General features: G+C 42.3%; 1 protein-coding gene across 1 annotated transcript in view; it reads left to right on the top strand.

The window, feature by feature from the left end:
- Positions 1–10,500: 10,500 nt before the first annotated feature.
- The window catches only part of SYT9 (synaptotagmin 9), a 213,628-nt gene continuing 202,891 nt past the window's right edge, over positions 10,501–21,237 (top strand). The window contains exon 1 of the mRNA XM_007956590.2: positions 10,501–10,645. Within this exon, the coding sequence (XP_007954781.1) occupies positions 10,501–10,645 (145 nt within the window). The remainder of the gene's footprint in view (positions 10,646–21,237) is intronic.

A 21,237-nucleotide genomic window follows, 5' to 3' on the forward strand; every position in this document is an offset into this window, starting at 1 on the left:
GAAAGTTTACAGAGCAAATTCATTTTCCATACAGCAGTTCATACACATTTTGTTTCATGGTATTGACCGCAATTCTGCACAATGTAGGAGGGGCCTGGACTGGACTTCCTCCCAGCAGTTACCTCTTCCCTGTGTCCTTCCCTCTCATGCACTCCCCCCCACCATGAACTGTCTCCCTGTGCTAACACTGCCCTTCTGTTCTCCCATGATTGATCGCTCCGAGGAGTGTATCTACCTGATGTTAAATGTTCACCTCATATGCTTATCTATTGTTTGTCTGCAAGCCACAGGAGTGAGTTCAGTACCAGACCTGGAGGATAAGTAGGGGCCATAGTCTCAGGGCCTCACCAGGCTCTATCAGACCAGCAAACCTGGTCTTTTTTTTTTTTTTTTTATGATTTTGAGTTTTGTTCCACATTGTTCTCTCACTCTATCCAGGATTTCCTGCACTGATCCCTCTCTGAGTGGTTGACAGTGGTAGCCAGGCACCATCTAGTTCTTCTGGTCTCATGGTCACATAGGCTGAAAACTGCATGGTCTACTAGTCTCTTGGATTAATTGTTTTCATCGTCTTTGTTTTTCTTCATTCTTCTTTGCTCTGGATGAGGAGAGACCCATTGTTGCATCTAGATGGCTGTTTGCAAGCTTTTAACTCCCCAGTGAATACTCACCAAAATAGGATGTAGAACAATATTTTTGTGTAGTATGTTATACCAATTGAGCTTGATGGCCCCTGTGATCATGGTCCCAAGCCCACAGATCCAACAACTCACTCCTTCAGGGTAGCTGGCTGTGGCCAAGAAGGCACTACAACCTTGTCCCTTGTCAGCTCTACTGTACACCCAGACATTCTTACAGAACATACAGATACACTTGTAGAACCATCGTCTGCCAACTCCAGAAATAAGACTTCTTCTAAGCAGACTCTCCAGCCCCAAACAAGTTTCAGATGATGCACCCCTTGTCAACAACTTGACTGCAATCTCATAGAGAGAGCTTGTGCCTGAACCTCCGAGCTAAGCTGCTCCCAGATTCCTGACTCTCAGAAACTATGAAATAAAAATTTGTTGTGTTTAATTACCAATTGTTGAGATAATTTGTTATAAAAAAAGATGACTGATACACCCCCTCTCTCTTTCTGAGCCCTGACACCGTGAGGCAAAAGACAGAAACTATCTTTACTAGCCTCCCTTGCAGCTAGGGCAGAGATAAATGACCTGAACTTTGCCAATCTTTCTTTCTTTCTTTTTTTTTTGCCGATATTTTTTATTTAGACTTCAATTCAGAAAATGAAGGAGATGCTGCAGAGAATGGGAGTGGGGGCCTGGGGAGGGATATTTTTCAGCTTTCAGTTGAGGCAGAGGTAAGTGGCTAGTGGTGAATCCCATGCTCAGCTGCTCTCAGTGTGAACAGCTGTGCCTGCACCCAGCAGTGGTTGGGGTGGTAAAGTTGCCACCAGAGCTATCTGGTGATGCCATATGGATATTGTTCCTGACTTTCTGGCCTCCAAGTTTGAGTCATGCCAGGGATTCTTTTATACATTTTGTTTAAACTATCTAGTGGGTACTACTGTTGGCAACTGGGAACTCAGATTGACACAGAAACCTTTGAAAGCAAGTAACAAAACAAAACAAAACCAAAAACACTGTCTCAAAGTGGCTTAAATAATATAGAAATGCACTCTTTTCACAGCAAGAAGTCCAGAGGAAGAAGGCTCCAGGGGTGTGATACTGAAGCTCTAGTTCCGCTTCTCTGGAGCTCCCAAGGCTCTGCCCTTCTCTCTGTGTTTGTTCCATTCTCTCTGAATGTCTCTTTGTGCCAATTTTAGGCATAATATTAGACATAACAATGTCCCAAAGTAGGAGACTCTGTGTGCTTTGAATCTTTTTTAAAAGTGAGAAACCTTACTGAGGAGCTGTCCATAGACTTTCCCTCATGTCTTATTGCCCATAATTTGGTCAGTTCCTCCTTCCTAAACCAATCACTGGCAAGAGAAATGACAGGATCTCAATTGCCTTGGACTAATTAGGTCCCAGAGCTAATTATGTCCCCTGGAGCTGGGGATGGAATCAGTCTCCCTTATAGTAGTACTTGACCATGTGGAAGAAGGTGGCTACTTGAAAACTGTTGAGACTCTTCTAGGAGACTAATGGATGCTTAGCAACCAATACAGTTTCCTTAGGAAGTTATTATAGAGTCCAGGGAGAGGATGATGGTACTTTGTATTAGGGTGATGGCAATAGTTATAGAAGGAAACAGACTGCAGATAAATTAAAAAGCTAGAAGCAAGTTGATTTGGTGGTGAATTGCATTGGGAGAGAAGGAAAAGGAAAAGTAAAAAAAAAAAAAAAAGAATGCATTGGTTGTAGACATGAACAATTACATGAATAATTTACTTGAACATTATCACATCTCAAATACCTTACCTTCCCAATAACACACAGGTAACAGTAAGTATACTTAGAAGCCTTATCTCTATGTATAGAAGCCCCAAAAGACAAGTCTCACACAATTCCTCTAGGGTACACCAACTTATATAATAACCTCTCAACACAGCAATATGTTGCTGATGAACTTCCTTCTGTTTTATGCAGCAGTTATTCAAGTCCTCATCCCAATACCAGCACATACTATGTGGGGGTAAAAGCCTCCCAAGAAACCCAAGAGGCAGAAAATGTAAGTGGTACTTATTTGTACCATGAGTTATGAATGAGTTAAGTGGAATCTGTGTGTGACATTTCATATATCACATTTACTTTAAGTGAATTTCAAGCCCCCTCCAATTTGAGCCTAAAAGCTACTGATACTGAAGAAAAATAGAAACATAGTTGAGAAAAAAAATTAGAACACTATTTCTTTTTTCAACAATATATACAAGACATTTTCCTCCTAAATGTCTTCATAAAAGCCTAAAACAAAACAAACCCCACAAACTAATGTCTGAATATCTTTTTGTTTTAATCAATGGGAGTTAAAATTACAGTTTAAAAGGCACACCTCTTCTAATTCAACCCTCAAAGTCAGGCAGTTCATTAAAGTTCAGATTTTGCATAAAAGCTTCATTATCTGAACTCGATGAGTTTTCCTTCCTCTCAACACACTGCACTCTACTAGAAAAGATATAAACTCAAAAGACCCTTCAAGAAATGCACAATAAGCTCTCACAACCTGGCTTACTGCTGTGCCCTGAAGAACCTGAGGGATTCTAACCCTTCTTAGAAACAAATATTCTTCTACAGGGAATAAAACAGTTCAAAAGAAAAAAGTGCCCATTTACCGCATCCACATGCACTCAGGAAAGAAGTTTCAAATTCTAAGAGTCTATTGCTGATGTCAGATGGATCTTAGCTGAAAGCAAAAATTACCAGAAGGATGATTACCTGTGTGTTATTGACTATGCGAGGGCATTTGAATGTGTGGATCATAACAAATTATGGATAATATTGTGCAGAATGGGAATTCCATGCTTAATTGTGCTCATGAGGAACATTTATGTAGACCAAGAGGCTGTCATTTGATCAAAACAAAGGAATACTGCATGGTTTAAATTGGGAAGGGTGTGTATCAGGGTTGTATCCTTTCACCATACTTATTCAATCTGTATGCTGAGCATAATCTGAGGAGCTGGACTATATGAAGAACTACACGGCATCAGGACTGGAGGAAGACTCATTAACAGCCTGTGATATGCAAGTGACACAACACTGCTTGCTGAAATTGAAGAGGACTTGAAGCACATATTGATGAAGATTGAAGACTACAGTCTTCAGTATGGATTGCACTTCAACATAAAGAAAACAAAAATCCTCACAACTGGACCAATAAGCAACATCATGATAAATGGAAAAAAAGATTGAAATTGCCAAAGATTTCATTTTATTTAGATCCATAATCAACACTTATGGAAGCAGCAGTCAAGAAGCACTAGGCTAATCTGCTGCAAAAGACCTCTTTAAGGTGTTGAAGAGTGAAGATACCAGTTTTAAGACTAAGGTGAACTTATGGTATTTTCAGTCACCTCATATACATGTGAAAGCTGGACAATGAGTAAGACCAAAGAATAATTGTTGCCTTTGAATTGTTGTGTTGGCAAAGAATACTGAAGGTACCACAGATCGCCAGAACAAACAAATCTATCCTGGAAGAAGTGCAGCTGGAATGCTCCTTAGAAGCAAAATTGACTAGACTGCATCTCATCTACTTTGGCCATGTCAGAAGGGATCAGTCCTTGGAGAAGGATATCATGCTTGGTAAAGTGGAGGGTCAGAGAAAAAGGGGAAGACCTTCGATGAAATAGATTGACACGGTGGCTGTGACAATGGACTCCAGCATAGCAAGGATTGTGAGGATGACACAGGACAGGGCAGTGCTTTGTTCTGTTGTACACGGGGGCTCTGTGAGTGGTAACTGACTTGACGGCACAACAGTAATAACAACACAAATTGCCATAGTGGTGAGGTCTTGGAAACCTAGGGAGCAGTTTCACTCTGTGCACATGGGGTTGCTGTAAATAGAAAGCAACTGGACGGCAATGAGCAACTGCAACAAGATATGTTTTCAGCACTGGGGATGGAGGGATCTGTTGGTGATAAGTGGTAGTTACCCGAATCTTTTCTTTTGGGACCTCTTTAGCTGGTTGGATATTTCATGACCATTTATGACACAGTTTGTCCAGTTTGGGACATTGTCATCCACTTCCCTTTTATGAGCATTCATAGTGACTGTGGCAGTTGCTCAGACTCGTCAAAAGTGAGGGGCCTCAGCCACTTTGAAGGGCAGTTCCCAAGAAGGCAAAAACTATTAAAAAAAAAAAAAAAAAAAAAAGTCACCTAGTGGTGGAGAGCCCTGAGGCCAGATTTTTCTCAGTAGAAATCTGACCCCTGCTCTTTCTTCTGGCCTCATTGTGGAAAGATGAACAAATGTGGAACTATGAGTGTCTACTAGGAAATGACAGCAAAATACTAGAAAGGACCTCCTAGGAAGACATCCCAGGCCCGTTGACGTGGAACATTGCCTTCTGTTCTCTTCAGTATATTCCTTTTATGGTATCTTTTATTTATTTATTCAACTTTTTATTGTGGTTTGGGTGAAATTTTACAAAGCAGATTCATTTTGGTACATCTTTTAAGTGCTAAACTTAATAAAGCTCTGCTTTCTTTAAAATAAAAGAACTTTGAGTTGCAACTGGCAATCATAAAACTGGGAATGAACTTACACAGTCCGGGAAGAAGGAATAAATCTTTGAAACATATCAGAACAACCTGCCACCTGTGGTGATGGTACAGTGTTACTAAATGTGATGGGAGAAGTGAAGATACTGAATTCCCAATTTGCTTTCATTTCATCTCTCAAGAAAAAACTCACTCCAAACAGGAAAGGATGCAGCTCACAGATTTAATCTTTATAACAACCCAATGATATACATATTAGTATTACCAGAGAAATCTTGCTGTTGTCGTTATGTGCTGTCGAGTCGGACTCGACTCATAGTGACCCCTCCTTGGGTTTCCAAGGCATTGTCACTACGGAAGTAGATTGCCCAACCTTCTTTCCGAGGAGTGGCTTGTGGGTCTTAGGCACAGAAATGTTAAGTAACTTGTACAAGGTTGCACACTAAGTATTCTAACTCACAAATATTTTACTGCTTGCATCCAAAGGGGACTTATTTGTTTCTTTTTTTCCCTTCAAAGTCTGTTGGCAGTTGATGGTGTTGATCACTCCTCCTCCCTTGACACTCATGACTCTCTGTCCAGTTTTTCTTCCTTGTCCTCTGCCTTCAGTCTCTTTTGCTGGTTCCTCCTGGAGGCACATTTTAAATGCCAAAGTGCTTTCCCATTCCTCCAGCTCTTCTTCCTTGGAAGAATGTATCTAACATAGCACTTAACTCCTACCTTTCCATTGATGAACCTTAGCCTTCCCCTTTCTTCTAAACTCTAGGCTTTCATTTCTAAATGTTATCTGGGTCTTACCAAATATGACCCAGGTTAGTTTTTGAAATTTCTGTCTCTTTCATTCTTCTTCATTCTGTTGGTTATAGTCTTATCAGTTATTTCTTGAAATGCTTTTCAAATCTTGATGATCTGATCCATCAACGAGTGCCTGTGTCTTGGTCCAGCCCCTCATCATATCTTGACTGGTTTATAGAAATAATTTCTTACCTGAACTCATTGCTTTCAGTCCTTCTCAGACATACATAGTGGCATCAGTATAGTATTTCTACAACACATACTCCTCCCCACCACTATGCTAGCCCATCACACTCTCTCTAGTGGTATACATCTACTGTCATAGAGTTGGTCCCTACGTCTGTAAGTGATCCCACTTTCCAATGATCAGCTTCTACTGTATTGACCTCTTCCCTAGGTTTGTCATAAGGTTTTCACTGGCTAATTCTTTGAGTAGTGGATGGCCTCTTCCTTCTCCCATGTCTGTCTTAGCAACCACCACAGTAGGACAAACTGACAGACAAGTTCATCTCCCTTAGCTATTCCAAACCTCTCCACTCACTTCCTGGCCCCCCTCAGATCACTCCAAACCCACTGTGCCACCTTGTTTCCGTCCCAGCCCCCCTCGGGCCACTGCAGGACCATGCCAGACCCCAGCTCCATGACCCATGTGAGTGCTGCTGACACCAGGCATGACTGGAGGGCCCGAGGCTGGGAATGGGGCCACACCAGGGCCTGAGACAGAACAGGAACACAGACTGGAGGAAGAAAAGACCAAAATAGAGGTCATAAGAGACTCTGAAACTTGCCCTTGAATGGAGAGTAGCTAAAGCAAGTGGAAGAAAAGACAAGATAAAAGAGCTGAACAGAAGATTTCAAAGAGCATCTCCAGAAGATAAAGCCAGTTATTATAATGAAATGTACAAAGACCTGGAGTTAAAATACCAGAAGGGAAGAACATGCTCTGCATTTCTTAAGCTAAAAGAACTGAAGAGGAAATTTAAGCCTCGAATTGCAATACTGAAAGATTATACGGGCAATATATTGAATGATACAGGAAACATCAAAAGAAGATGGAAGGAATACAGAGTCACTGTATCAAAAAGAATTGGTTGATGTTCATCCATTTCAGGAGGTGGCATATGATCAAGAACCAGTGGCACTAAAGGAAGAAGTCTAAGTTGCACTGAGGGAAGTGGTGAAAAACAAGGCTCCAGGAATTGACGGGATACCCATTGAGATGTTTCAACAAATGGATGCTGCACTAGAGGCACTCACTCAGCTATGCCAAGAGATCTGGAAGACAACTACCTGGCCAACTGACTGGGAAAGATCCATATTTGTACCCATTCCAAAGAAAGGTGATCCCACAGAATGTGGAAATTATCGAACAATATCATTAATATCATATGCAAGTAAAATCTTGCTAAAGATACTAAAAAATGATTGCAGCAGTATGCTGACAGAGGACATCCAGAAACTCAAGCTGGATTTAGAAGAGGACATGGAATGAGGAATATCATTGGTGATGTCAGATGGATCTTGGCTGAAAGCAAAGAATACCAGGAAGATATTTACTTGTGTTTTATTGACTATGCAAAAGCATTTGTTTGTGTGGATCATAACAAATTATGGATAACATTGAGAAGAATGGGAACTCCAGAACACTTAATTGTGCTCATGAGGAACCTGTGCATAGATCAAGAGGCTTTTGTTATACAGAACAAGGAGATATTGCATGGTTTAAAGTCAGGAACGGAATGTATCAGGGATGTATCCTTTTACCATACTCATTCAATCTGTATGCTGGGCAAATAAGCTGAGAAGCTGGGCTATATGAAGAAGACCATGGCATTAGGATTGGAGGAAGACTCATTAACAACCTGCAGTACGCAGATGACACAACTTTGCTTGCTAAAAGTGAGGATGACTTTAAACACTTACTGATGAAGATTGAAGACTGCAGTCTGCAGTATGGATTACACTTCAATATAAAGAAAACAAAAATTCTCACAACTGGACCAATAGACAACATCATGATAAGTGGAGAAAAGATTGAAGTTGTCAAAGACTTTATATTACTTGGTTCTACATGGAAGCAGCAGTCAAGAGATCAAATGATGTATTGCATTGGGAAGTCTGCTGCAGAAGTACTGAAGAGCAAAGATGTCTCCTTGAAGACTAAGGTGCACCTAACCTAAGTCATGGTATTTTCAATCACCTCATACGCATGTGAGAGCTGGACAGTAAATAGGGAAGACCAAAGAAGAGTTGATGCTTTTGAGTTGTGGTGCTGGCGAAGAATACTGAAAGTACCATGGCCTGCCAGAAGAACAAACAAATCTGCTGTGGAAGAAGTGCAGCCAGAATGCTCCTTTGAAGCAAGAATGGCCAGACTTCGTCTCACCTACTTTGGTAATGTTGTCAGAAGGGACCATTCCCTGGAGAAGGATATCATGCTTGGAAAAGTGGAGAGTCAATGAAAAAGAGGAAGGGCCTCAACAAGAAGGATTGACATCATGGCTGCAACTATGGGCTCAGGTATATCAGGGAATGTGAGGCTGGCACAGGACTGGGCAGTGTTTCATTCTGCTGCACATAATAAAGTCACAATGAATCGGAGATGACTTGATGGCACCTAACAACAGCAAGGCTTCTCAGCTCATTTCTTTTCCCTCCTAATTCTCCTAGGACAGATAGTCTACCTGTCTTTTCACAATTCTCTGGAGTTACCTTTACCATTCTAAAACTGTTGGCATTGCTTCTGACTCCTGGAGACCCCATGTATATCAGGGTTGTATGGTGCTCTAAAGGGTTCTCGAAGCTATGACTTTTGGAAGCAGCTCCCCAGGCCTTTCTTCCAAGACATCCCTGGGTGGGATTGAACTGCTGATCTTTTGGTAGTAGTCAATCACTTATCCTTTGTGCCACCCATTACAGTTCTGCATTTTCTCTGTTATTCTAATATAAGCCTTTTGAGGCCCTAACACCATTCACAACAGGATTTCAAAGCTTCCCTGATGGATGAACACTCTGACATCTTGAGTGTTGTATTGTGTCTTCCTGCACAATATGATGTGCTGTAAGATGCACAACTTCATGATTTAGAGTGCCAGTTGTAGAGATTCTACTCTAATTGTTCTGGGGTGGGACAGCAGTATTATGTAAAAGTAATACCAATAAATGTTAATGCTTTCCTTCATGCATGAACTTGGGCAAGTGACACCTTTCTGAAGTTGTTTTTCATTGGTAAAAGGGGGAGAATACTTACACAGAGAGACCTTGTGGGTTATTGAGGAGATTAAATGAGATAATATGTATAAAAGGAGCTCTGGTGGTGGAGTGGTTAAAGCATTTGGCTTCTAAACAGAAGGTCAGAGGTTCAAACCTACCAGCTGCTCCATGGGAGAAAGATGAGGCAGTCTGCTTCTGTAAAGATTTATAGCCTTGGAAACAACAAAATGGCAATTTCTACCGTATTCTATAGGGTCGCTATGAGTCTGATAGCAGTGAATTTGGCGTTTTGGTTTATATATTTAAAAGGCTTGCGGCACAGCGCCCCACCCACCGACTTACCCCTCCACACAAAAGGGCTCAATAATTGGTGGTCATTTCTGGACTTATTGCCTAAAAGGTTGAAGAGGTGGGTGAATGAGCGGTGCCCTGAGGTCCTTTTTAAAGATTCTGTGATACTCTTCCACGGTGGGTGCAGGACCTACAAAGCTCCAGGTAAGCCTTTTCCAGGAACCATTTATTTCACTTCAGTTCTGATCTGGGAGCCTCTACCTTCTGAAAAATCACCAGGGTACTCCTGAGCTTGGGGAATCCTTCCATTGTTGGTGAATTTTGGCCCCAAACTCCGCATTTGGGCGTCCAGCACCTTAAGGCCCAAGTATGTCCCAGGCGGTGCTTTCCAAGTTCAAAGCCCAGACTCAGTTTTCGGCATTTGGCGGATGTGGTCCAGACTGCGCCTTTGGCGCCACACGCCCAAGTACGTGCTCTGGACAAACGCGACGAGGTGGTGGTACTTGGTTTGCATCAGGGCGGAGGCACTGAGCGTCCAGGGCACGCTTTCGCTCACACTCTCCGAGCCTAGGCGCTGCCGCTCTGAGCGCAAGGTCCGGACCTTCGTCCGGCTCTCCGCTGGGAGACAGAGAGTATCCGCGATCCCAACTGGCTCCTAAGCAGGAGCGCGGAGGTCTACCTCGGCGCGCGCCCCTCTGACCCGGCTCCGCCCCCCAGCGGCCGCGAGTGGCGGGCGAAGCGCAGGGAGATAGGCGCACCGGGCGTGCGGCACCGCCTCTCCTCCGCGCCAGGGGAGGGACGGAGGGGCCGGGCGGGAGAGAGAGAAAGCCCTACCGACCGGCTGGCGAAGAGCTGCATGCAACCGGTGGGAGACCAGGCCGGCTAGGGCTGGAGCTTGGGCTCAGGCTATTTCTCGGCGGGTCCCTGGCGGCCAGCGCGGACGGCCCGGAGGCGGCGGCTCCGAGCTGGCAGGCGGAGGGCTGTCTCCCGCGCCCGCCTGCCCGGCGCGGTCCGAGGATGCGGGGGGGCGATGCCCGGGGCCAGGGACGCGCTCTGTCACCAGGCGCTGCAGCTGCTGGCCGAGCTCTGTGCCCGTGGGGCCCTGGAGCACGACAGCTGCCAGGATTTCATCTACCACCTGCGGGACCGCGCAAGACCCCGGCTCCGCGACCCAGGTGAGTGCCGCCGACACCAGGCGCAACCCGAGGGCCCGGGGCTGGGAGTGGGGCCGCGGCAGGGCCTGAGGCAGAACAGGAACGCGGACTGGAGTTGAGGGGCGGCGGCCACCGAGCCACAGGCGGGGATCAGGGTCCAGCGCATCGTGGCCTGATGCTGGAACCTGGCGGGGACCCGGGCTAAGGAAGCTGCTGCGTGGAGGCTGCTTCGCGGAGGCCGACCGAGTGGGCTGGGGCAAGATTGGAGGAACCACGCCCGCCACTTGCGCTCCTCTTGCGGGGGTTCCTGGGGGCGGCTCCCGAGCTCCGCGCTCCACTTTCAGGTCTTTGCGCTCCGGGTAAAGGGAGGCCGCGGCGGCCTCCAGAGCTGTGGGAAAGGAAAAGAGGCCGGAGGAAACTCTGGGAAGTTGGGAGTTGAGGACAGCCCCAAGTTGATCTGGATTCCACTGGGAGCTCATCATCTTCGCTCCGGATCTCCCAGTTCCTTTCCTTGGTCTTAGGTGAGAAGGGAGGGTCAGGATCCCGCGTTGGGCCAGGGCCGGGGCCAGGGAGCGCCAGGTCTTGGGCAGCCAGGCCTGAACCTTCCCCACGGGTCGCCCGGCGCAGAGGCGGCCTGAGCGCTCGCTGGGTTAGCTGTCCCTTCCAGGCACACCGGGGTGCGTGGCCTCGCCAGTTATGTTTTGTGCACCTACAGTTTATCCCTAGTCAAAGTTGGGAAGTTCTTAACTTTGGAAAGTTCATTTATTTTGGCATTTGACCAATTAAGATTGGGGGAAGGGAGCTTAGAGGAGCCATTTGTTTTTCTCAAGGGCCCTGTTTCTCTCACGTCTTAACATCCACAACTGGTCGCTGGAAGACACATTCCTTCTCATTTTCTGGAGATGCTTTTCTCACTTGGAGAAATAATTTTCTCAAATCTTCTCCCAACGAAAATGCTTGCGACAAAAAAGCGTTGTGATTGCACTGTTAAAGATGGGATTAGAAAATGGCCCTTTCCCTTACTACACTTATGCATAAATACTGAAAATGAGCTATTGCTGTGCACATTATCCAGTATGAGTTTACCTCCTTTTAAGTAAATCCATTATAGGAAAACCCATGTAACTAAAGGAAAAATTAGAGAATTATTTGATTCATAAAGAAATTCACACTGGGTCTGACTTAAATAGCAATATCCTGGAGGGTGTACTCAAAATGGGCCTGTGGGATGAAGCGAAGTCACCTGTTAAAGTTTTATATCAGATTTTACCTACACAAGAACGTTTTTATTTCCTCGTTTGCTTGTGGTTCCATTAGTTACGTTTATCAGTTGATCACTAAATTGTTACTTCAAAGCAGAGAATTAAGTTGAGAAATACTGTTGATCCCAAATGATTTCCCTGGAGGTTTAATGTTCAGCCTGTGTGTGGCTCATTGCTGGATGTGATGTGCTGAATAGACTGCAAATATGAATCAGAGTGCCTCGTCTCATGAACTGGAGTTCCAGGATTATGTCCTCAGTGGGTAAAGTTATGTCCTTAAGCAGCAGGGACAAAAATGTTATTTAACATGTTTCATCCAGGTTAAGTTTTAGTGTTGAAATGCTCCACTTCCTTGCCTGTGACTATGCCATCAGTTCACGTTGTTATCCCACATAAGCATTGGCTTTACAAGAGAGGATGGATGAGGCCTATCACTGAATCACATGTTTAACACTCCACATCTTTTTGGCACATTTTCTGCCTCTTATAGTTCAGAGGCTGGATTCCATGTTCTCAGGTTCTCATTAGACTTTTCACTGGCCAGCTCCTGAAGAAGAGTCACAGAGGAGATTCCTCACAAGAGACAAATCTCATTTCTTACTAAGAAATATCTCTAGATAAGAGACTGCCTTGCTTCTTGAAAGCACTGCTCTGCTTTTCCAAAGTAGGGCACAGGTTTTGAGGTAGCCCTATGCCCCTCAAGGTTCCTGGGTGGCACAAACAGTTTACTCTTGGCTATTAACCTAAAGATTGATGGTTCAAACCCACCCAGTGGTGCCACAGAAGAAGGCATCTGCCTCTGAAAAGATTACAGCCAAGAAAACCTAATGGAACAGTTCTGCTCTGTAACACGTGGGGTTGGCATGAGTCAGAGACTTGACAGCAATGGGTTTGTTTTTTTGTCCCTCTGGGTCTTTGGTAGATGTTAGGAAGTAGCCTGCTTATGAGATGTGGTGGAAGAGGGGGCCTCTGAGTGTAAGGTGAGAGAAAATAAGGCCAAAGACAACATCCGAAGTGCTCTTTCTCCCCTAGGGCACTTCAGCTCAGACCTCATTTCTTTCCTCTCCTTGCCTACATTAATTCTTTCTTCTCATGTATTTATTTCCATCTCTCTAAAGCTGTTTGGCTGTTCATTGCCAGGTATGGCTTTAATCTCTGGGCCCTAAAGCCTGAATGGCTGGAGTAGCTGCATTGTATAGCACTATATAAATGGCACCCCTCTCATTATATCATGTGAGTCTGAGCAACCATGCACAGCAGTCCTGGGACATAGGTCCTTAGAGACAATTGTCTCTATCAAGTGGGTGACTTTCTTTTCTGCAAGTGAATCCACCTGAATGTCATGCTCCAGCTTTCTTTGGCCATTGTCCATCCATGGCTGCCCACACAGACTCAAATAAGGAAGTTTGGTTTTAAAAGAAGAAAAACAGATGGAATCCCTTGTGGACACCAGAGTTGCACTGCATCTAGAATCTTTAATTTTTTCAAAGGTGGAGTAAAGCTGGGTCATAGGCCAGTGGCCTAAGTCATCAGAAGGTTTATTCTTTGCCCATGCAGTTGTAATGCTCTGACGGGGGAGTATAGCACTGAGTCTTTCCTCACTTGGCACTAACAGAGGATTTGATGAAACTATGATTTTAAAACACAAGGGTAATTCACAATTAGAATTGGAATGCCTCACCTAGTCTATGATCTATCCCAACATGTGGAAAGTTAATTACTGATAAGCTGAGTGTGAAAGAAATTGCAATACTTCTTTTGGGTACCATTTTGTTGTTTCACATATTGGTGATGTAGAACATAAACTTGTAGATGTCAGAGAATATCCTTCAAGGCAGGGGGAAGAACAAGTGCAAAGGTCCTAAGGTAGGGGCATTCTTGATGTGATTCAAGGACCGGTGACTTCAGGGGTGTCTGTGAAGAATGAGAGATGAAAGTAATAAGAAATATGGTCAAGTGCTTGGAAGAGGCACATTATATAGGGTCTTATAAACCATTATAAGGACTTTGGTTTTTACTCTGAATGCGATAAGCCATTAGAAGATTCGGAACAGAGATGACAACACTCTGGCTGCTGGGTTGAGAAAAGACTGTGGAAGAGTTAGAGACCTATTAGAAGGCTGTTTTAGTTATCCAGACAGAGAGGATAGTGCCTTGAAGCAGGGTTGTTGTGATGGAGGTGGTGAGAAGTAATCAGAATATGGACAGAGGTTGAAGGTTCAGCTTCTAGAATTTGTTGATGGAGAATGGGTGTGGGGGGGTGAGAGAAGAGAGGAGTTAAGGATGATTCCAAGGCTTTGGACATAACAAACTCCATTTACTGAGTAGGTGAAGACTCTGGGAGGATCAGGGTTGGAATGGGAGATAAATACAGAGGTTTCTATTGTATTTTTAATTGTTTTTGTCCATATTAAGTATGTAATTCTTCTTAGATCACCAAGCTTTCTTGTAGCTCAACAATGACCTGAAGCATGAATGCCTTATTTAACATCAACTGGTCTCTGCTCAAGGAGCTCTGGTGGTGTAGTGATAAGGCACTTGACTGCTAACTGGAAGGACAGTGGTTCAAATTCACCATCCTCTCTGTGGAAGACGGGGTGACCTACTTCCGTAAAGGTTTACAGACTCAGAAACCCAAATGGGGGTTTCTATGAGTCAGAAATGACTTGATGGCAGTGAGGTTTTTTTTGGTTTTGGTCTATGCTCATATTTTATGACTGAGGACATCACTGTCTCTCATTTGGTTGCAGAACAGTATTTATTGTTAGAAGGTTTATTCTTGTATGGAATTTAAAGCTCTCTAACTTTCAGTCATTAATCTTGATTTTGCTTTTTGCAGTCAAAATAATCAGTCTCATCTCTTTCCTTTATTACATAGTTTTGGCTACTAGCCGATACCTCTCTTAAGTTCTAGACCCATGATATCCATACTTGCAAAAAAAAAAAAGTTTCCCACGATTCCTAGGTTTTAAGTACGTTTTATTGTTTTCCTCATATAAGTGTTTCCTTTGGTAGAGTACCAGACATGTTTGTGTGAAGCATTTTATGTGGGTCATTTCATTTAATCCTCATAACTCTTCTAAAACCTTGCTGCTCAAAGTGGTAGTCTGTGGACCAGCAGCATGAGCAGCATCTAGGAGTTTGTTAGAAATGCAGAATCTCAGGCCTTTCCCCAGACCAACTGAACATGAATCTGTGTATTAACAGAATCCCAGGTGATTTATAGGCCCATTAAAGTTTGAGAAGCAATGTTAAAAGAGATTGGTATATGTGAGTGCAGGAAGGTAAACTAGCCCAAGACCATAAGTTCCACTTTTTAAAAAAAAAAAAAGTTTGGTCTAAATCAAGGTAACTGCTTAGGTAGCCTTATCACATACACTAAGAACTTAGGAGTTACATCAATGAAAATATCCTAGGTCTTTTTCACAAGAGCTTACCCTTAGACCTACTTTCTGGATTCTGGACTTGCAAAATGGTTTTAATCCATAAGCGTAGGTTAAACTCAATGTAGTTTTAAGGATTCAGCTCAGTATTTTAGATATGGATTCTGTTACCCAGGTTTTCCATATCCAACCTTGTGTTTCTGGAGACTTTTTCTGCATCCTCTCAGTGTCTGTACCCAGGGCCTAGATAATGTTCACCACATCAGATTATGAAGCAGAACCTATGACTCATCACCAGTGACTCCTCTCTACACGTGACTATTACTCTGTAAGGAGTAGCTTTTTGAAGACCAGTGGTTTTCAGATTTGGCTGTACATTAGAAACACTTAGGGAATTCTAACAAATACACAATAAAAATGAAACAAATTTTAAAAAAACTACCGATGCTTGGGCTCTTCCCTAGACTAAAGAAATCAGGATCTCTGGGGTGGAGCCTGGAATCAGTATTTTTTAAAGTTCCTCTGTTGATGTTCATGTCCAGCCAGGTGGAGAGCAGCTCTCAAGACCATCAGGTGAATGATGAATCCACTTAACTCTTTCCACCTCAGCTCACCTTTCTTGCAAAATTACGAAAGATGGTATCAAAAGCCAGGGACTTTGACTTGTACTCTTGGACACTTAGTATCCCTGTCAACTGGTTGTTAACTTTATTTTGACAGTTTTATCCCATCTTTTTATTTGAGGACTCTTTAAAATTATCATGAGACTATGATGTCCATCCAGTTTGTAAGAAAAAAGAACATAGTGAGAAAATCTTGCCCAGATAGTATTTCATGAAAAGGGTAGAATGTGCAGCCTTTGTAATGTCACCTTGTGCTGAATTATAGTGAAACCTCTTCTTAGAAAATGTGCATGTAAAATAATAATTAAATAGAGTTTCTAAGGAAAATCTCCTATTCATTGAAATGAAGTATCAGCTCTAATTCAAATTTTCAAAGATAGTCAGAAGAGAATCAATCTTCAAGAACTGGGTTTTTCTGAATTGACACTGGGTGTGATTATGCACAGTGGGATTAGTTTTAAAAAAATTAATGTTAATTGCAATCAGGAAATAACGAGTCTTCTAAGGAATGAGTGGCATATTGAAGGCACAATATGTGAAGATCTAATTTGCATTTACTTCAGTGACATTTAAGAGCTTCTTCATAAATATTTTATTTAAACAAGTGTGTTTTCATCTCTGTGGGATTCCTCTACATGGACCAGTGAGTGGTTTAGTCATGAGGGTAATTATCAAGTGGGAAAAACAAAAGCAAATTGTGGTAAAGGCATCACAGTGAGCCCTGTGGCCAGCTGGTTCTTCAGAACAATCAAAAGCATAAACTTTTTGATGTGGGCTGTCATGAAGGGAAAGTTAAGCTGACACTTAAGAGAAATCACCTTAAAAGTTCCTGTTATGTATAGAGCATAGGCATTGTTCTGGTACAGAGAGCATACTGGTCCTTTTGAGGTTTTGTGTGTGCATACATTTTCTGATGTGGTGGTCTTAAGAAAAAAAAAACATAATCACTTCTTAACTGAATTATTTTTAAAAAATTGTTTTAAAAATATAGAAAGCACAACATTTGCCAGTTTAACATTTTTCAAGTGTACAATTCAACAAAACCAATTACATCAGTCATGTTGTGCAATCATCAACAATGTCCATTGCCAAATTGTCCATCCCCATAAGCAAGAACTCAGCGCTACCTGAACAGTGATTACACCCTTCCCTGTCCTTCCCATCCCTGGTAACCTCTGTGTGTGCGTGTGTGTCTGTGTGTATGTATTCTTGCTGTTTCATATTCATGAAATCATGCATTATTTGCCTTTTGTGATTGACTTATTTCACTCAGCGTAATGTTTTCAGGGTTCATCCACGTTCTTGCATGCATCAGGACTTTATGACAGAGTAGGACAGCTCTAAAAGGAGCTCTGGTGGTGTAGCAGTTAAAGCATTTGGTTGCTAACCAGAAGGCTGGTGGTTTGAATGCACCAGCCACTCCATGGAAGAAAGATGGGACAGTCTGCTTCTGTGAAGATTTGCAGTCTTAGGAACCTAACAGGGGTTTCTATGAGTTGGAATTGATTTGATCGCAATGATTTTTTTTTTTTTTTTTTGAGGAGTTCTGGTGGTGCAGTTGTTAAGGCATTCAGCTGCTAACTAGAAGGTTGGTGGTTTGAACACACCAAAGCTGCTCCATAAGAGAAAGATGAAGCAGTCTGCTTCTGTAAAGATTTATAGCCTTCGAAATCCTATGGGGGCAGTTCTGTTGTAGGGTCACTATGAGTCAGAGTTAAGTCGATGTCAGTGGGGTATGGCAGAGTAATATTATCCAATGCATATATACACTACACTTTCTTTATTCATTCATCAGTTGATGGACAGTTTGGTTATTTCCACCCATTGTCTATTATGGGAGCACTGGTGGCGTAGTGCCTAAGGCATTTGACTGCTAACCAGAGGGCTGGCGGTTCAAACCCACCAGCCGCTCCTCAGAAGGAAGATTGGGCAATCTACTTCTGTAGTGATACTGCCTCGGAAACTCTAGCAGGCATCACTATGAGTCAGATCTGACTTGAGAGCAGTGAGTTTTGTTTTGTTTGGTTTGGTTGGCTATTGTGAAAAGTGCTGTAGTGAACATTGGCATACAAGTGTCCGACTGTGTCACTGCTTTCACACACCAAAGTGTATAGAGAAATAGGAAGAATTTCATGAGAAGAATTAAGTGAGAGAGCAGTCTCATTTTTAAAAGATTATGTACAGAGTATGTAGTTTTGGAGTCCCTGGGTGGTACAAAGGTTTAACTTGCTTGGTGCTTGGCTGCTAACTGGAAGACTGGAAGTTCAAATCCATGCAGAGGTACCTTGGAAGAAAGGTCTGACAATTGACTTCTGAAAAATCATTGAAAAACCCTATGGAGCACAGTTCTATTCTGATACACTTGGGGTTGCTATGAGTGAAAGTCGATTTGGCGGCAACTGTGATCCAAATGAAATCACAGTATGAGTTGTGAAAAAGTTTTCACTATGATAACTGATATTCCTTGCAGCCATAAATGGGCATCACAACCTTTTGTTGCAAGTGTTTCATTGAGTTAGTTGGCTCTAGAAATGGCTTTGGACTAAAGCAAACCCCAAAGACCAGGTTTTGCTTTTCCCCTTGAAATATTTATGTGCGCTTCTCCATGCCTTTATCACACAAAAAGTTTTGTATCAACATTGATAGAACTCTATCTAGAAGAAGACAATAAACAAAACAACTCACCCAAGAAATCAACATACTGTAGTGGAATAAGCAAGAGCTTTAGAGTTAAACTCTGAGCCTGCACTCCCTAGCTTGGCAATCTTGAGAAGAAGGTATTTAAGGTCTCATTTTATTCATCTCTAAAATAGAGGTGCACAGTTGTTAAGGTTGTTGCAGCACAGGGTCCAGAACGAGTGCTCAGTAAATGGATGTTGTTGACAGTAGTGTCACCTGCCACATTTCCTTTCTACCCTGGCCCATGGGCATGCATGTGTTTTACCTATTTGTAACTATTTGTAGACAAAATTTTCTATTCTACTTTTTTTTTTGGTAAACTTAGCTTTTTTATCACTATTTACTAGCAGTTTGTCCCTGGACAAGTTATTTAATCCATGTGTCCTAGCTTCCTTATCAGTAAAATGGGTTGCTAGTATCTGGATTGCTAGTATCCAGGTAAAATATAGGATACTTAACTCAATTTTAATTTCAGATAATCAGTGTATAATATTGAATGGAATATACGCATACTAAATATTTATCTGTTGTGGCTCTGAAATTCAAATTGAACTGAGTGTCCTGTATTTTTATTTACTAAATTTGGCAATCCCATACTAGCATTTATGATGCATGTGCAGTACTTTCTATAGTGCCTGACACATAATGAATTTTCAATAAATGGCAGCCATTATTACTATTACTATTATAATTTTTTATTATTTCACAATAATGAACAATCATTGTGCAATTATGTAATATTCTAAAAAATGGGTATACTTTTTTTTTTTTTTTTACCTCACCATTTCTTTTGAGCGTTTCTAATTTCTCATTACTATAAATTACTCTAGGAGCTCTGGTGGCATAGTGGTGAAGGCATTTGACTGCTAACCAGAAGGATGGCGGTTCAAACCTACCAGCCACTCCTCAGAAGGAAGGTTGGGCAATCTACTTCTGTAGTAATACTGCCTTGGAAACCCAAGGAGGGTTCACTGTGATGTCTATAGTAGCCCTCCTCCTCTTGAGAAAGTTTCTTAATGATAAATTATCAACAATGTGCTCAAATTGCTTTCAAGTAAATCTATACTAGTAAGTCCTGCTACATGTCAACAGGACACATGGATTAAATAACTTGTCCAGGGACAAACTGCTAATAAATAGTGATAAAAAACATTAAAAAGCATTAAAAAACAAAAAGAAACAAAAAACAACCAATTGACATTGAGTCCATTCTGACTTATGGTGAGACCATATGTGAGAGTAGAACTGTGCCCCATGGGATTTTCAATAGCTGTGACCTTCCTGAAGTAGATCTCCAGGACTTTCTTCCAAGGCACTTCTGGGTGAGTTCAAACTGATGACCTTTCGGTTAGCAGCTGAGAGCTTAACAGTTTGTGCCACCCAGTGATACTTCTGGTAGAATTAAGGGGTATAATTTGAACAAAAAGGTTTGCTAATTTAACAGGTTTTAAGTGGTTGCCTGGTTGTTGTTTCAGCTTGTATTTGTTTTGTTTTTCGTTGGTAAGACCAAACATTTTTAATATTTTAGTCCTGCTTGTGTTTCCTCTTATGTGAAATTTCTATGTTTATTTTCTACCATATGCCAATTTATTTTTTGAGAATCTTAGTATTTTTCTTAATAATTTGTGTTAGTGAGAATGTAAATATTCTGTTGAGTTATCTCATAGATGGTGCACTGTACAGTGTAGGAACTCAAGTTATCTCACTGTTATCAGTCATGTATACTAAACCAAAACCAAACCAAACTCACTGCTGTCAAGTCAGATCTGATTCATAGCGACCCCTCCTTGGGTTTCCGAGGTAGTATCACTATGGAAATGGATTGCCCAACCTTCCTTCCAAGGAGTGGCTGGTGGGTTTGAACCACCAGCCTTCTGGTTAGCAGTCAAATGCCTTAGGCAAATTTTAGGGTGCATCAGGAAATAAGGATTTATTGTAACATTATTTATGATGCTACCTTTATTTATATGAAATATGAAAAAAATGTTGTTATATAACTTGGATCTTTTCTCCTGTTTTCTTTTTCTCTTCCCTGCCTCTCACCTCCAACTCTTAAATAGTCCTTACCCTAGCCATGGGAGCCCTGGTGGCACAGTGGTTAAACACTTGGCTGCTAACCAAAAGGTCAGTGGTTTGAACTCACCAGCCACTCTGCTGGAGAAAGATGTGGCAGTCTGCTTCCGTCAATGTTGCAGTCTTGGAAACTCTGTGTGGCTGTTCTGTTCTGTCCTGTAAGGCTGCTATAAGTCTGAGTGAACTGGACAGCAATGGGGTACCCTAGCCACACCGATCTGAGCACTCTTTTCTAATTATAATTAGGTTAACTTCAAACAGCATCCACTGAGTGCCTCTTAGTGGCCAATACGAGGTTAGGCCATCAGTGACTCAAAGACACATTAGACATGGTTATTGCCCCTATGGAATTGAGATAAAACAATAATTGAAATTAATGAAATAAATACAGAAAGGGGGATGTAAACTGGATACAGTGCAGGAAGAGAGAAGTAATTAACTGGCTTGAGTGGATCTGCAGAGGCTTACCAGAAATCTTGATGTTGAGGTGTGACAGTTTGCCTAGCAGATGTGAGTAGGAAGCAATTTACAACATCCTGAGACAGGAGAAGGAACCCTGGTTGGCACACATGGTTAAGCACTAGACTACTCAT

Source organism: Orycteropus afer, unplaced genomic scaffold (assembly GCF_000298275.1).
Source record: "Orycteropus afer afer isolate SDZICR_OR568_19922 unplaced genomic scaffold, OryAfe1.0 scaffold00014, whole genome shotgun sequence".
NCBI lineage: Eukaryota > Metazoa > Chordata > Mammalia > Tubulidentata > Orycteropodidae > Orycteropus > Orycteropus afer.